The sequence below is a fragment of the Misgurnus anguillicaudatus genome, chromosome 5 (genome assembly GCF_027580225.2).
Source record: "Misgurnus anguillicaudatus chromosome 5, ASM2758022v2, whole genome shotgun sequence".
Taxonomy (NCBI): Eukaryota; Metazoa; Chordata; class Actinopteri; order Cypriniformes; family Cobitidae; genus Misgurnus; species Misgurnus anguillicaudatus.
In genome coordinates this window covers 22,056,409-22,072,362 of record NC_073341.2, presented here as the reverse complement: position 1 = coordinate 22,072,362, position 15,954 = coordinate 22,056,409, and the positions used below count along the sequence as shown (strand labels likewise).

Here is a 15,954-nt window from a genome sequence, read left to right as displayed (position 1 = left end):
TGCAAACATATCCAATTACAGATGACAGATCCAAACATGATATTTGATCAGAGAGGCTGTTTTTGCTCCCAAATCCCTTCTAGAAAATTTTATATCTAAATACATTGATTAAAGTACAAGATGCTTATTGGCAAGCCTCTGATTAATGACACTGACGTGATAACTAAATTTTTGGGACAGAAACCAGATCAAAAGATTTATATTTGATAAATTGAGTAATTTTTTTTTTTTGCAGTAATCAGTTTTTTATACTTGTTGTTTGCTACTTATGGTATTTTTGTATGTGAAATAAAACTGTTCAACACAAGACAAAATACCCATTTTGTTAAATCATTAAAAAAAGGTTTATTACCAATGTAAAACGACACTGCGCCTTTTGATAAACACTACAGTATCTGCACCATGCCTGACACAATTAGAACCGATATTAATAAGCAAGACCCATGCTGAGCCCCTCCAATCTGGACTTATATCACACCAGATGGATAGACATGCCACACTTTACTGACAATCTCTTTAAAGAATCACAGTTTTGAAAAATAATTCGGAGCGCTAGGTTTACATTGTATATGTACATCTCTAAAATGTCCATTTATAGATATATTCTTTATTTACAAAAAGGCTTCTTCAGGTATTTTATACTCCTAAAGACTCAAACAGAAAGAAAAAAAATTACAGGATTTTCGGTTCATGGAAGACTAAATAATACTGTAGTAAAAATATGGTATAATTCCGCTCAAAGAAACCAACAGATCCCACATTCACTCATGTTGTGCGGTCTTATTTTGTATTCATGGTAATTTAATTTAAAAATCAGCATTGTTATTATGATTAAAACGGTTATATAATGTAACCTAAGCTCTAAATTGCAGTCTTGAAGTCCTCATAACAACATTTGTCTTGACAAAAAGCACAGCGTATGAATTGTGCATCAACATGAGCCTTGTGTCATACTCAGCGATGTTAACAATTAAACAGGACAAACAGAAGTTATTCATACTATAAACCATTCTCTTTACTAAGCGCAATGTGAACGAACATACATTCACTTAAAATGAAAATTGTATTGGTGATATACAGTATATTGTTTTATGACTACTGATATTACACTGATATTCTAGTCTCATATGGAAATGGCAGTAGTAGGTTACTGTTGACTGGTGTGTCACGCACATTGTGAGGAAATGCAGTCATCTGTAACCGGACACAAGGAGAGCTTTTAACTGGACACCAGACAGCAGAGGCCAAAGAAACGCCTCTTTCTCTGTCTGACCAATGGGTATGGCGTTAGATTCAACAAACTGCTGTCATCTACGTAGACACAAAAACAGATAAATGAATGCACAGAGGTAAGCTCACACAAATGTAAACAAATTCGTGTGTGTTTTCAAAGATGCAATCCACAATGTTTCTGTTCAAAATAAACAAAAATCAGCTATTGTGCACAATAGTAGCTTATAATAAGTAAGGAATAATTGATGACGGGCCGTTGAATTTACACTGCGGGTGTGCATTATTTTCAAATACTTCAAAGGAGTCAACTATTCTGCTTATAGACATTGCTAATGCATTGCTCTAGTGGTTATTTTAAAGAGCACCTATATTACATTGCTAAAAACGACGTTATTTTGTGTATTTGGTATAATACAATGTGTTCGGGTGGTTTATGGTTCAAAAAATGTTCTAATTTTGCACAAAGCTCATCGTTCTGAAAAGCGCAGTGTCATCCGATTGGCCAGCTAATCTGTACGTTGTGATTGGCCTGAATACCTCTAAAGTAAGCCTGAAATGTGACGCTCCTCACCTTATTTGGAAGATTAGCTCACAATGCAATGCTGACAGGAGTTAATATCGTTTTTACTACCTTATCAATATGAGCCGCATATGATCCAGAAAATGCAGATGACCAAATTGATTGATCAACTTTGCGAACGCGGCTTGAGCAGGATGTAACAGATTGGTAAGGTAAGGACTACTAAAATATTAAGGGGCGGTTTCCTGAACAGGGATTAGACTAGTCCTAGACTAAAATAAATGTAAGAGCAGTCCAAACTGAAAACAACTTCACTGACATATCTTAAAATACATCAGTGCCGTTTGTTTTGCCTCAAACTACACACAAGTTATGTTTTGTTCAAACTAGTTAAATTTCCTATTTACACTGAGACCTAGTCATGGCTTAAAGGTGCAGTGTGTAAATTATTGCGGCAACTAGTGGTGAGGTTGTGCATTGCAACCAACAGCTCAGTCCACTGCTCACCCCTCGCTTTTGAAATGCATAGAGGAGCTATGTATATTTGTCATCGTCGGAGACAACTTAGTAAAAAAAGTTTGTCCGTTAAGGGCTTCCGTAGAAACATGGCGGCACAAAATGGCGACTTCCATATAAGGGGACCCTCGGTGTATGTAGATAAAAACATCTTATTCTAAGATAATAAAAACATAACGGTTCATTTTGAAAGGTCTTTATACACTCCTGATCATTTATTTTTTTATAATATTTAGCATTTATGTCAAGAGAAAAAAAATTACACACTGCACCTTTAAGCTAATCCTTGTCCGGGCAACTACCCCTAAAACCATAAATAAAACTACAAACAAAGTGCTACTCTGCACTGCACAAAACTTGTGTTTGATTTATGGTTTAGTAGTCAGTAATAAATTCTTTAAATATGAAAACAGACTACTTACAATCAGTATGTCAGAAGTGGGCGGAATTATGATAATGACCGTCGTGTCCACGTCAACCGGCCTATGAAGTAAACTGTTGCCTACACTTCGTGTGTTTGTTGTAGTCCAGAAAAATACTTTTTTTTGGCATCATTGTTTACTTCGGGATTTGTACCTTTTGTATATTGTTAACAAGTACTAATACACACTTTCACACCAAAGGTAATGTAAAATCATGAATCGGACTATCGGTGCTCTTTAAGACATATGACAGGTCATGTGTGCGTTTATTGAAAAATAATTCATACCCGTGCAACATTTCTTAAAGGTGCAGTGTGTAAATTTAAGGATCTTTCGACAGCAATGCAATATAATATAGATAACTGTGTTTTGAGTGTTGTATAAAGACCTTACAAAATAAACTGAATTGTTTTTATTACCTTAGAATAAGACGTTTTTATCTACACACACCGTGGGTCCCCTTACATGGAAGCTGCCATTTTGTGCCTTTATGTTTCTACAGTAGCCCTAAACGGACAAACTTTTCGGCGCGTTTGCCACTTCGTTGTCTCAAACGATTACATGTTTGTCCTGTGGTGGCTACCATAGCTTCTCTTATGTGCTTCAAAAGGGAGGGGTGCAATACGCAACCTCACCACTAGATGCCACTAAAATCTACACACTGCACCTTTAACCAATCAGAATAAAGTACTCAACAGCCCTGTGGTATAATGAATCATAAGTTAAGCTGTTGCATACATTTTTGCTGTAATTGTCAGTTTGACGTCATTTGACTTCAAACCACGTAAAGATAGGTTTGTAAAGTAACCTGCTATTTTATGTTATAAACAGAGATGGCGGTAGGCAAACGTTACGGATTGCAGCTTTAACGATAAATGATTAACAATAACATTTCATCTCTAAATACTGTATGATCATTTCTTAGATACATATTCCTGTAAATAATCATCAATCAATCATGTTTTGGCAAAGAGGAGACTTCTTGTTGTTATTGACCATTTGTCCGGGTTTCAAATGCATTTGGCTCTAATATTCGCCCAAAATATTGCAGAAACAGTGGAAGTGCACAGATCTTACCTTGGTTCTTCAGTGGTAAAGGCATTGTCTCCCTGAGTTTGCTTAGCAAATTTTTCATTTCCGTCATGTCCCTGACAACAATGAAGGACGTTTCCGGTTTCAAACCATGAGTTTGACAGAACAATATGCAAACAGCAGGAGCAAAGTATACCTCTCGATGTTCTCGATGTCTGTGACCACCAGTATGTATGTCTGTGAACAGTCTGGTGGAGTGGATGACGTGTCTTCTAGTATGGGAACATCAGAGCTGTCCTCCTTCTTACTGTCCACTTTTGTTGCTCCTAAATGTTTCCCTGAAACACACAGCGACGAATGTTAGCCTATTATGAATTTAGTCAATTGGTTAAATGGTTAAAACATCAGTGTTGGGGAAAGTTACTTTTAAAAGTAATGCATTACAATATTAAAGGTGCAGTGTGTAAATTTTAGTGGCATCTAGTGGTGAGGTTGCGAATTGCAACCAACGGCTCAGTCCACTGCTCACCCCTCGCTTTTGAAACGCATAGAGAAGCTACGGTAGCCACCACCTGAAAAACATGTCATCGTCAGAGACAACTTAGTAAAAAACGTTTGTCCGTTAAGGGCTTCTGTAGAAACATGGCGGCACTAAATGGCGACTTCCAAGTAAGGGGACCCTCTGTGTATGTAGATAAAAACGTCTCATTCTAAGCTAATAAAAACATAACGGTTCATTGAAAAAGGTCTTTATACTCCCCTGAACATATAGTTTTGTATATTATTTTGCATTTCTGTCAAAAGATCCTTCTAAATATTACACACTGCATCTTTATGTTACTCACAAAAAAGTAACTAATTGTGTTACTTAGTTACTTTTCATGGAAAGTAATGCTTACGTTACTTTTTGCGTTACATTTCTTGGCTGAGGCTTGATCTCTTTTTGGCTCTGGCCTGCCATCTCAGTTTCTGACTCAAACTGTTGTGTACGCACAGAGTCCATAATGTGACTATGTTTAGTTTAATTAATTTTTTTTTTTAAATCAAAATAATTAAACTAAAAAAGTAACTTGCATTACTTTTTTAAAAAAGTAACTCAAATATTAATGTGTGCATTTAAAAAGTAATGCGTTACTTTACTAGTTACTCTAAAAAAGTAATATTATTACGTAATGCCGTTACTTATAATGCGTTACCCCAACACTCCAAAACATATTCTCTCATAGAACTTCTGTTTCTGCTAAATTTGTACTAAAACATCTGTAAACATTATTTCTTACAAGCCACTAGAGTTGATGTGGTGTGGATGTTTCCTCCTAAGAGTCTCTATAAGCACCTCACAGATTACCTTTCCTGTGAAGCTGCAGGGATCCCAGCAAACACACAGATTTAAGCATCTCCGTCAAGTACATCTCTAGACAGCACTGCAATTGGATGAAGAGACGGCAGATCTCTGGATGTATTTCTCCATCTTCTGGGCTGTGGGCATCAATAATGCATCTTAGAACTGGATTCGGAAGAGTTCTGGCCCTGAGCCCCGTGGCTCTACCTGTCTAATTTCTAGACACCACAAATTATATAGATTTCAACATTCCCACACCTCTATAGACTATTGACAGCATTCACGAGTTTTAAATAAAATACAAAGGATGTTAGTATGTTTCCAGGCAACATTGAGAGTTGAAGAGATAAACAAGAGAATTCTCGGAAAATCATAGTTCTCAGAATCCGATGCCTGCAATTACGGCTCTGTTATTCCCAAGTGAAATGCTTCGGTACAGTGAATACTTTGTTATCCTGCTCTTGAATTCTCAGAAACAGAGAGATGCATCAAAGCTACACAAGATAAACCAGCTTGTAATGTGTCCATGTAGCCCCATTGCTCTTTGTATTGAGATTATACTCAGGAGGAACTTGTTTTTGGAGAAGTTGCATGTACTCTAACACTGATTACTGTATTATTGTAGCATTGCAAATACTATCATAAAGCTATAAAATATGATTCTGTCTGTGAAATCCAGGCTAAAGTCTCATAATCTTATACTGAGGTTAGGAACATTAGATTTTATTAATTAATTTCGCATTGATTTCAATCATTGATATAACCTTACACACACTGTAAAAAGTGTTTCTGTGCCTTAGTAGATTTAACAAAGATAAAACGAGTAAACTGTATTAAAAAAATTAAATTATTTTTTTTTTTTTCAAAATTTGAGTTAAAATAACATAAAAAGATGAATAATTTGAGTAATTCTAAATGAACACTTTATTGAGTAAATTCAGCTTCATTTTATCATGTATAATCCACTTAAATTTGTAAGAAGGAAATTAACTTAATAATTTTGTGTTGAAACTACATGAATGATTTAGTAAACATAGCTAACTAGGCAGTAGACTTGTAGTTCCCAGCATGCTTTGCATGGGACTGCATTTGGACAGTGAAATTTAAATTTAAACGCTATTTTATGTGTTTTTAACTAAAAAGAAAGACTTGTTAGTGTTTAATGTTCATTTATCTTCGAGATTTAGAAGAGTTTTTGTTTCATTTTTGAGTTTTGTAGTTACAATTGTTCAGAAGACTGGTGCTTGTGCATAGACTGCATACTGAAGTATGTCGCGCGTTACAGCTGCCCAAAACTAAACTGGGTGCGCCCGTTGATTGAATAAACAATTCGTGCCCTCATCTCACAGAAAGATAAAGTCTAAATCAATGTTTATGGAAACAACAACAAACCATAAAAAAAGTTACCTGTACCAAGAAAAGTAAATTAAACTGAGTAATACTAGAACTATTAGTTAACTCAACTTAATTTTGTTGCGTTTGTATTAAGTAATATTACACTGTTTATTATACTTAAAAACGGCTACAAGTTGACTCAACTTAAAACATCATATGCAGCCACTTGCCTCAATTTTTTATAAGTTAGATTAAAGGGGGTCGTTCACCGGCCGCGCAGCTCAGCGTCGCGCCACGTCGCGTCTAGTACAACTCGGAGGTACCGTAAATCAGAAGTGCACATTAAATAGCGCAAGCTTCGTCAGATAGCGTCTACTTCAAAATGCAAAATATACGGTAGCAGCCAATGTTAATCGTTAATGATTTGGGACAAATATGATGTTATTTAATGTTAAACTATGTGAGTGGCGCTCTGTGCCACGACAGGGATTTTAACAACTTCCTGAGTCGTAGTTGGGCGACGCAGACAGGCGCCACCTGTCGGCGCCGGTGTGCGTATACTCATAGACAGCAATGTGTTCAAGTTTTTTTAGAACGGCACAGCGCTGAGCTGCGCAGCCGGTGTGCGACCCCCTTTAGGTATTACTTTTTACAATGCAGAATATTCTTTATGATTTAATGGAAAAAACAGTAAATGACAAAAATGACTTTAGCTGGCTTTTACAGTCAAGGTCGCAGATGGTGTGGTAGGGAAATTTTTACTTTTATGCCTGACAAGATCATGACTGTATGCAACCTGCACTGAAAACACACAAACAGACAAACAAATAAAAATGTTTAAGATTCAAAAAAGTGGAAAGTTCACAGATGGCAAAGCTAATAATGAAAATAAATTATGTAAATGACCTCTGCAGAGGAACCGAATTTGTGTTGGATTTAGATTTTTCTGCACTCCAGTTTTGTAGAATTAAAATAGTCATACTTACATAATCAGTCTCTAATTTGACTATCTGAATGATGTTGCCATTATCTCTGGTAAATTATTCATTTGCTGAACACACACACTGATGAGAGCAAAATCTGACAGTCCATTCAGAATATCTTACTTTAATTGACAGAAAGGAAGCCACACATTTTCCGGTAAAGATCCCGATGTAAAGAACTACATTTGAAAGCATTTCATTTTCCCTTTTAATGTCACACAAAAAATGTCACTAATGATGGATATATTTTGGCGAATCGTGAGCAGCAGTCGACTAAGTTTATTGTGTTAATGGCCTCCATTTGCACGGATACGACATCATGTTACACGCCTGGGATCAATGGAACATGAACAGCAGGAAACGTTTTCAGCTTCATCAGCATTTATTCTTCTCGCAGAAGCACACAATAAACTGAACGTACTGTAAAGCTGTGTCTGATACTGTATTGTGATGACTGAGTTTGTCCCAGCCGTATCATAGAAAATAAAAGGTCATTTCATGCGTATGGGCCCAGTTTAATAATGATGTAGACAAATAAAAAATCTCAACTTCTGGCAAAGACATCGAGTAAGGAGGTATATTACAAGAACGCAATCTAATATTGGTTGAAATGTGTATGCCATCATGCATTATAGCCTACAGATCAGTTTTGACTATAAAGAGAATTCAGATTTTCCAAAAAAGTGAGGCAAAAAAATGTCATAGCGCAAAAATATTATTATGGCCAGCTCATTGAACATTATCCATTGATCTTGCTGTAACGTATTTAGATCAATCTCCAACTTACCACACGCTGATGTGTTTTATAAGCCTTTAACCTTGTGTTTAAGTGATTAGTTATTATCATACTAAACACTACTGACAGAAACATCGTAAGTTTACCCAGATATTGCAGAAAGGTTTTGATGTGCAGTCCGCGCCATCTCGCAGCCCTTTGTGCGTGTTTTGTGCATCTCGGCACGAAGAGAGGGACAATCCGCAGAAATCTCTCCTATAGAGATAACCAGCTCCCTATAGAGGGCCACAAGTGTATTGAACTCCTGGACAACCTGATGAAAGAGAAAAACAAAAGCAAACAGAGAGAGAAAATATCAAGCGTACATCGACAGATTCATTCAATCTTTCATTCATAAACACCGGCTGAGAAAATCCTTTTTAACCTTGAAACTGTGTGAAGCAGATAAATACTGCATGACAAGATTTCCCTGAAAGGACAAGACAGATTGTGAAGTAAAGGCATTTTTGGAACCTGCATGTTAAAGAAATAACAGCAAATCATTCAGATTGGTAATACTAGACGATATTAGAAAGGTAAACGGGCTATTTGTTTGAGAGCAGCGCCACAGGCGACAGTTGCTTGTGCCGTTTTCATCAATATTTGCCAGAAACGGAGCCTGATAATGTGGCAAAAAGCTCAAATATACACACAAAAAGCCGTTTGCTCTGCAAATCTTGGGTGTTTGCCAGAAAGACATCACTATTTATTATCTCTCCATCGATGTCATATCAGTAAAATGCAACCGTGAAGTGCATGCTGATAAAACGAACGCAAAAAAGCATGCGAACTGCGCGCCGCACAAGTCACAACAATCTCCATTTCTTATAAAACGTCCCTAGTGTCGCATTATACATTTAGGACGTTTTCTGCTGCAAAAATGTGAGTGAATTTTGAAGAGTTGTTAAATAACGACAGAGATTCACACAGGAATAATGATGCAGGATCATGACGCAGGCTCATACCCACCATTCTGCAGTCCGCTACGGCTTCGCTGCTTTCCCTGCGCTCAGGCGGCGCTCGGGACGCGGGCTTACCGCCGATCTGAAAAATTGTCCCGGCAGTCCTGGGGCGGTTTTTGCGCCCATTCGGTGCAGAACTCATGCATACACATCAAGTGAACAAACTGCCCTGATATAAAATGACGATTAATCAATGCACTCCCACTCGTGTTTTATATCTTACTCAATTGATCGATCTCTATCGCGCTCCTGTATTCCTCTCCGCATTGCAACGATGAAGGCGAGTCACCTTCATTCACTCCAGCAGAGAGCTCAATCCTCCTGAAGTGTCCTCCTCGCGGGTCTTTAGGAAACGGCATAACAAAGAAGCAGATGCAAACATGATGCAAAGATGCCCCGCGCAGTCCTTAGAAAAGCAGTTATAGCGGATTTTAATAATAAGCAACGTCTGGACAAAGCAGCATCTCACAGCAGCGACGAGCTAGTTAAAACAGACCTATATGCTGTATAACAAGTTAAAGTAATACACTCACTAAGGTGTTGATTGAAAGTACTGTAGCAGGTGATCTAAGAGCGCTATACTAACAGCATAATAGGTGCAGTTGCTTGAGGCATGACGTGTTCAACACACTGCAATCTCATAGGATGAGAATACTAATGCATTTGGATATATCACTTTATATTTTATTGTTGTTGTTTCATATTTGAAATATTCATATTTTCTCTGTTCTTGTTTACTTATTAATTCTGCAAAAAGAAAAAAAAACCATCATATTCACCAAATATTGTGACAATGAAACATAACAACAACAACAATAATAGTTTCTAAAAATTCACATTTTTCCCTCATGAAAAAAATGCTGTACTATACTTTAGTAGGCAATTTACTATAGTAAACTGTGCTATAGGCTAGAAGGCATACTAATGTTACTTCTTTAGTAAATTGTATATTGTAGTATAAACGTGTAATTACTACACTTTCTTAAAGTACAGTACATCATTATATTGTTATCTGATAAATTTGAGTAAATACTGTAGCATAGGCCTACTTATTATGGTATGGTTCGAAAACACTATAGTATCTAGGAATTTTTCAACAGTTTAGCCAAGTGTTTTTCATATGAGTGAGTAGTATTATAACCTATACCTTTTACTTTAAAAGTTTTTTTGGCACCCAGCAGATAAAAAAACAATGACTATTATACAAAAAGCATTGCAGTCAATGAGCTTCCACTACAATTAGGAAACACATGACAATGTGGGTCATAGCTGCTTTTCAATTCAAAACTCCAAAAGGAAAAAATAAAATACATCAACAAACTTAAAATAGCTATCAGTTGATAATGTCATATCAGTAGCACAATGTTATATAATGCTATATCAGAGATTCATTTGTAAGAAAATAACGATTGGAATGTTAAGAAAAGTGTTCCAAAAATGCCTAAAATTTTCTGTTTAATTACAGTATTTTGATTCATACTCTTTCTACTCTATTTTTTAGTGAATGAAAACCTTAAGGTTTTACTGTCTCATCTACACAACAAAATGGTTCATTCACTTAAAAAATAAAGGGTAATAGTTCACATCGATATTTTATAACTTAAGCCAAAGAAAAACAAAAACTTGCCCTATTTTCTACATCTATGAAAACCTGTCAAAAAGTATATTTTTCTTGTTGAAAAAAGTTCATTAATTTTAATTCTAGTCCAGTTTTTAAATGTTTTAAGAATGTTTGTTGGTTGTGTGAGTGTTAGAACTGCACTCTATCATTTTCAAACTGTTGTAGAACATTGTTTCTGATTGTTCTGTGGAACATTTTTGTAGAAAAGGTTTGGATGTGGTTTTGTTTCGTTTGGAGTTACCGTTGTGGTGATCGGTGTTTGTTTTGGTTGGACTCTTGACTCTGGGCTTGCTGGCTTGTCCTCTGGCTGCTAACTTATTATACAAAACACGTTTGTAATGGTAAAAGCCTATAATGTAATAGTCACAGTGAAGGTTCTGATGCTAAGATTATCAATAAGTGAGTTTATTTATGCATTTAGTGTTTGATCAAACAAAAGCATATTTTTTCTGTTAATGATGTGATACTACAATATGAGATCCAGTGCTCTCATAGCAGTTTATAATTCTGACAGATTTAAGACAAATTGCACATAAAAATAAACCAACATGCCATTTAGACAGACAAACATCAAGAGTCAGAGTATGAATCTCAACAATGGTGACTAATGGAGTAATGTAATGGAGAAATATAAAGCTTCATGCTGCAATGCATGCTGTGTATCAACAAATTACAAATAACATCCAGGATTAACTTTTTTTTTACTATTTTCTTTTTCACCATTGTGTTTAAAATGTGTTTTAAACAATAAGTTGCAGCAGCCAGAGAATAAGCTAGAAAGCGCAGAGTCAATAGTCCAACTAAAACAAACACCAATCACTATAATGGTGACTTTAAATGAAACACATTATCTAAACCTTATAAAAGATGAAAATGAAAGAATGTAACATTCCTCTAACATTCACACAACCAACAAAGAACATGGACTTTCTTTAACAAGAAAAATTGACAATTTTGCTAGGTTTTCATAGACGTAAAAATATTGTTTAGGGCAAGTTGTTTGTTTTTCATTTGCTCAAGTGAACAATTACTAAATTCTTTAGTGAATGAAAACCTTTTTTTATGTAGATGAGACAGTAAAACCTTAAGATTTTTAGTTGAAATGAACAAATTCAGAAATTACAAGTTGTGTTAACTTAAGAAAAAATAAGTTGAAACAGCAACACCACGAAATACTTTTCACAGGGTACATACTGTAGGTCTCAAAACGCACATCCATTATAAAAGCAACCCAAATGTCTCCTCTATGTCTTCTGAAGCCAATGATGGGTTTGTGTAAGAAAACGATTAATATTCATATACATATGGGGAGGCATGACGGATTTTTTGGTGAACAATAAATATGGAGACCGTGAATTATAAGATACTTAAAGGTCACCAAAGGTTAAGAGTAGACAAAATAGCAAACTTCATGAACACTTGGATGGAAAACAACTTTTTGGGTACATTTTGGATTTATTTTGCAGGTTCATCACAGCTTTTAATAAATTAAGTCATTTGAATCCTTTAAAGAGCACCTATTTCATTGCTTAAAAACAACGTTATTTTGTGTATTCGGTATAATGCAATGTGTTTGCGTGGTTCTTGCTTAAAAAACAGATGATTTTCCACATACCGTACATTTTTGTAGCTCCAGAATTCACTCTCTTCCTGAAAAGCATGGATTTGAAAAGCTCTATGTCCCTGATTGGCCAGCTAATCTGTACGTAGTGATTGGTCTGAATACCTCTGACGTCAGCAGGAAAAGTGACGCTCCTTACCATATTTAAAAGATTCAGTTGCTAACAGGAGTTAAAGGACAAGTTCGGTATTTTACACTTAAAGCCCTGTTTTCAAATTGTTTATGATGAAATAGAACGGGTTTGACTGAAATTTGGACATATGATGCTGGCCCGAGAATATTCGGTTTCTGTGGAATCACCCCCCCCCCCCCACCCTCACAATGGCTGCATAGGTGCACTGAAACAATCCTTCCTAAAATGCATTAAACTTTCGTTTACAAAGACGTGAAACTCAGCGAGTGGTCAGGGGTTTTGCACTGATATGCTCACACAAAAATCGCTGCAAAAGATGCTTTCCAAGAGCTGTTTTATCGTAGTTTTTGTCCAACTCCATTGACTTGTATTATGTGCTGTGAGGTACGGTATTACTCCACCGCCAGAAATAGAAATGAAATTGTTTGTATTCTTGCAATTATGCAAAGGTGGATTATCGCCACCAACTGGGCTGGAGTGTCTATTATTCAAGCTCTCAATGGAAGAATATACGGGTGTGAGGCGTTTGGAAAAATAGGTCCAAAGTTTACAACGAATGCTAAAACACCTGTTGGAAAGCATCTTTTGCAGCCATTTTTGTGTGAGCATATCAGTGAACACCCCTGACCACTCGCTGAGTTTCACGTCTTTGTAAACGAAAGTTTAATGCATTTTAGGAAGGATTGTTCCAGTGCACCTATACAGCCATTGTGAGGGTGGGGGGAAACCGAAAATGCACGGGCCAGCAGCATATGTCCAAATTTCAGTCAAAACCGTTCTATTTCATCATAAACTATCTGAAAACAAGGCTTTAAGTGTAAAATTCCGAACTTGTCCTTTAACTTACAGGCTGTGAGTCTGTAGGGGGGGGATTATGATAATGTCGGTCAAGAGATAGTGATATTATTATTATTATTATTATTATTGTTGTTGTCTATTTATATTTATATTTATATTTATATTTATATTTATATTTATATTTATATTTATATTTATATTTATATTTATATTTATATTTATATTTATATTTATATTTATATTTATATTTATATTTATATTGCTGGATCATTAGCTTGATAAGTTGAATCTCAATAAAAAACTTTTTGTTGGAGCAGGCCAATGTTAATGACCCTTATTATTATTTTTTATCACATAGCACATGCTTAGGCAAGTTTTCTGCTATACCAATGTGGAATTGGACGGGCAGATTGTAACAGTGTGGCGGGCTGAATGCATTTTGGGAAATCTCATCGCAAGTGCCATGCTGGAGGCCACCCATGCTGAGCTTGCAATTCTGAACTAAGGTTATTACCCCAGTTTCTTTCACAACCATATCAAGCATGTCAATGTTGTTTTGTATAATGTTTTAAACAGCCTTTATTTCACAGGTATACTCAACCAAAATCGTTTTCTCAGGCACACTGTGTTCAGATCGCACAAATGCTGCTGGACCATTCACCATGCATGACCTTCTGCAGAACCTGGCCATTGAGGACCCTATTGTAGTTGTTGAATTAGAGAATGGAGTGTGGAAATACACTGTGTTAAATAGAAGGCACTTTATATCAAAAGTAACCCTCCTTTATAATCTTAAAAATAAGAGACTCGTAGTTAATTTGGCAGGGTGTGGTAAATGATAACAGAATTTTCATTTTTGGGTGATCTCTTTAACATTATGTGTTTAGTCACACAACAAATTGGCGTCCTACTAGATTTCCCAAAGTTGCTGGAATAAAATTTGGCTTTGATCCTAAAGCACCAGCAGGGACAAGAGTTCGTCCAGAGACTGTTAAAATTCAAGGCCAAAATTTTGACAGGAACAGAACTTATTTAGTGGTTTTATCAGGCACAGATAATGATGCTGTGTGTGCTTTAAAACATGTTTAGACATGTCACTTTTAAAAGTTGTGATTTGTCCTGTTTAAATTAAAGGTGCAGTGTGTAATTTTTAGAAGGATCTCTTGAAAGAAATGCAAAATAATATACAAAACTATATTATCAGTGCTGTATAAAGACCTTTTAAAATGAACCATTATGTTTTTATAACCTTAGAATAAGACGTTTTTATCTACATACACCGAGGGTCCCCTTACATGGAAGTTGCCATTTTGTGCCGCCATGTTTCTACAGAAGCCCTTAACAAACAAACCTTTTACTAAGTTGTCTCCGATGATGAAATGTTTGTCCGGTGGTGGCCAGGGACGGACTGGGGCTAAAAAACAGCCCTGGACTTTCTTCCAAACAGGCCCATCATCCGGCCATTCGCCGCTAGCCGTGCGCAACAGACACAAGGATGTCCTCCCTGCTGAAAAAAACAGCATCAAACCAGCATGGACCAGCATGGGAATTATGCTGGTCTATGCTGGTTTAGCTGGTGGTCACAGCATACCAGCACCAAAACACAACATATGCTGGTATGACCAGCATGGGATGCTGGTGCTAATGCTGGTTTAGCTGGTGCTAATGCTGGTTTGGTGCTGGTTTAGCTGGTGCTAATGCTGGTGCTGATGCTGGTTTAGCTGGTGTTCACTAGCAAACCAGCACCAAAACACAAGATATCCTGTTCTTGCTGGTAAGCTGTTTTTTTCAGCAGGGCTGATACTATGACACAATACTGTCAGACTATCAGACAAGGTTATTTAATATTTTGTCAATGTCATATTACACTTTGATGTATGAAAAAAATGGCGAGGCCCTATACATTTTGTCTGTAAAGCTTTCACAAACCACCACCAGGTCTTTGCCAATTCCACAATACTAAACAACACAAATATGAAACACAAGGAAGAACTGGACTCTCATGGAAGACCGACAGAAAGTGCAAGCTAGGATTTTTTTTGTTTAAACAAAAATTTGGTCATTTATTTAGCCTCTTTCTTATATATTAGCACGTTTAGAGTGGTAGCAATCCATGCCTGATATTTTCCCGTTTAATTCAATACCTTAGTCTTCATTGAACCAGAAAATGTGAGCTCACTACAACCTCTCGTATACAATAAAGTCAGTGAAAGATATGAAAACCAATGCAATACGATGAATGTCCACCCACACACTGTTTTTAAATGGGGTTGGATAAATATTTTTTGCTTTGGTGTGTGTGATTTTGGTTAGATGACAGTTGTAGATAATACAGTTTGACAAAAGCACAATGTTTTGTTTTATTTCGACTGTATACAAATGAATGATGTCCCATATGAACAAAATGGAGTATGTATTGTTTTTAAGTTTCTACTGTTCAATCGCGCCCGCGCCTCTCTCTCTCTACACACGCACGCGCGCGGGCACACTCTCATCACGTCTCTCTCTAACAGTAGTTGCGCATTACGTTAATTTTCATGCGAGTTTTATTTATTTTTATATTGTGTATATTATATTATAATGTCACATGTCCTGCTACTACTGGCACTTACTCTTGCTGATGTGAAGTTAACTCTGTCAGTCCCTCATCATGACCAGGCT

The 15,954-nt window shown here is 36.4% G+C and overlaps 1 protein-coding gene across 2 annotated transcripts; it reads right to left on the bottom strand.

Moving 5' to 3' along the window:
- Positions 1-156: 156 nt before the first annotated feature.
- On the bottom strand, positions 157-9,720 carry rgs7bpa (regulator of G protein signaling 7 binding protein a). Of its 2 annotated transcripts, none has more exons than XM_055168116.2 (6): positions 9,128-9,720; positions 8,266-8,432; positions 5,072-5,202; positions 3,920-4,061; positions 3,769-3,839; positions 157-1,311 (listed from the first exon to the last, which is right to left on the bottom strand). In XM_055168116.2, the coding sequence occupies exons 1-6, from the start codon at positions 9,260-9,262 to the stop codon at positions 1,220-1,222; spliced, it is 738 nt and encodes a 245-aa protein (XP_055024091.2). In that variant the 5' UTR covers positions 9,263-9,720; the 3' UTR covers positions 157-1,219. The 2 variants fall into 2 exon arrangements, with proteins under 2 accessions (XP_055024091.2, XP_055024092.2); XM_055168117.2 differs by lacking the exon at positions 9,128-9,720 and adding an exon at positions 8,544-9,121.
- Positions 9,721-15,954: the final 6,234 nt, after the last annotated feature.

Excerpts from the sequence above, each read along its gene's own strand:
- rgs7bpa (XM_055168116.2), bottom strand. The coding sequence starts at position 9,262 with ATGAGTTCTGCACCGAATGGGCGCAAAAACCGCCCCAGGACTGCCGGG. Across the intron at positions 3,840-3,919 it reads GACATCGAGAACATCGAGAG|GGACATGACGGAAATGAAAA; the intron begins GTATACTTTGCT and ends CATTGTTGTCAG. Across the intron at positions 1,312-3,768 it reads TTTACCACTGAAGAACCAAG|ATGACAGCAGTTTGTTGAAT; the intron begins GTAAGATCTGTG and ends GTGTCTACGTAG.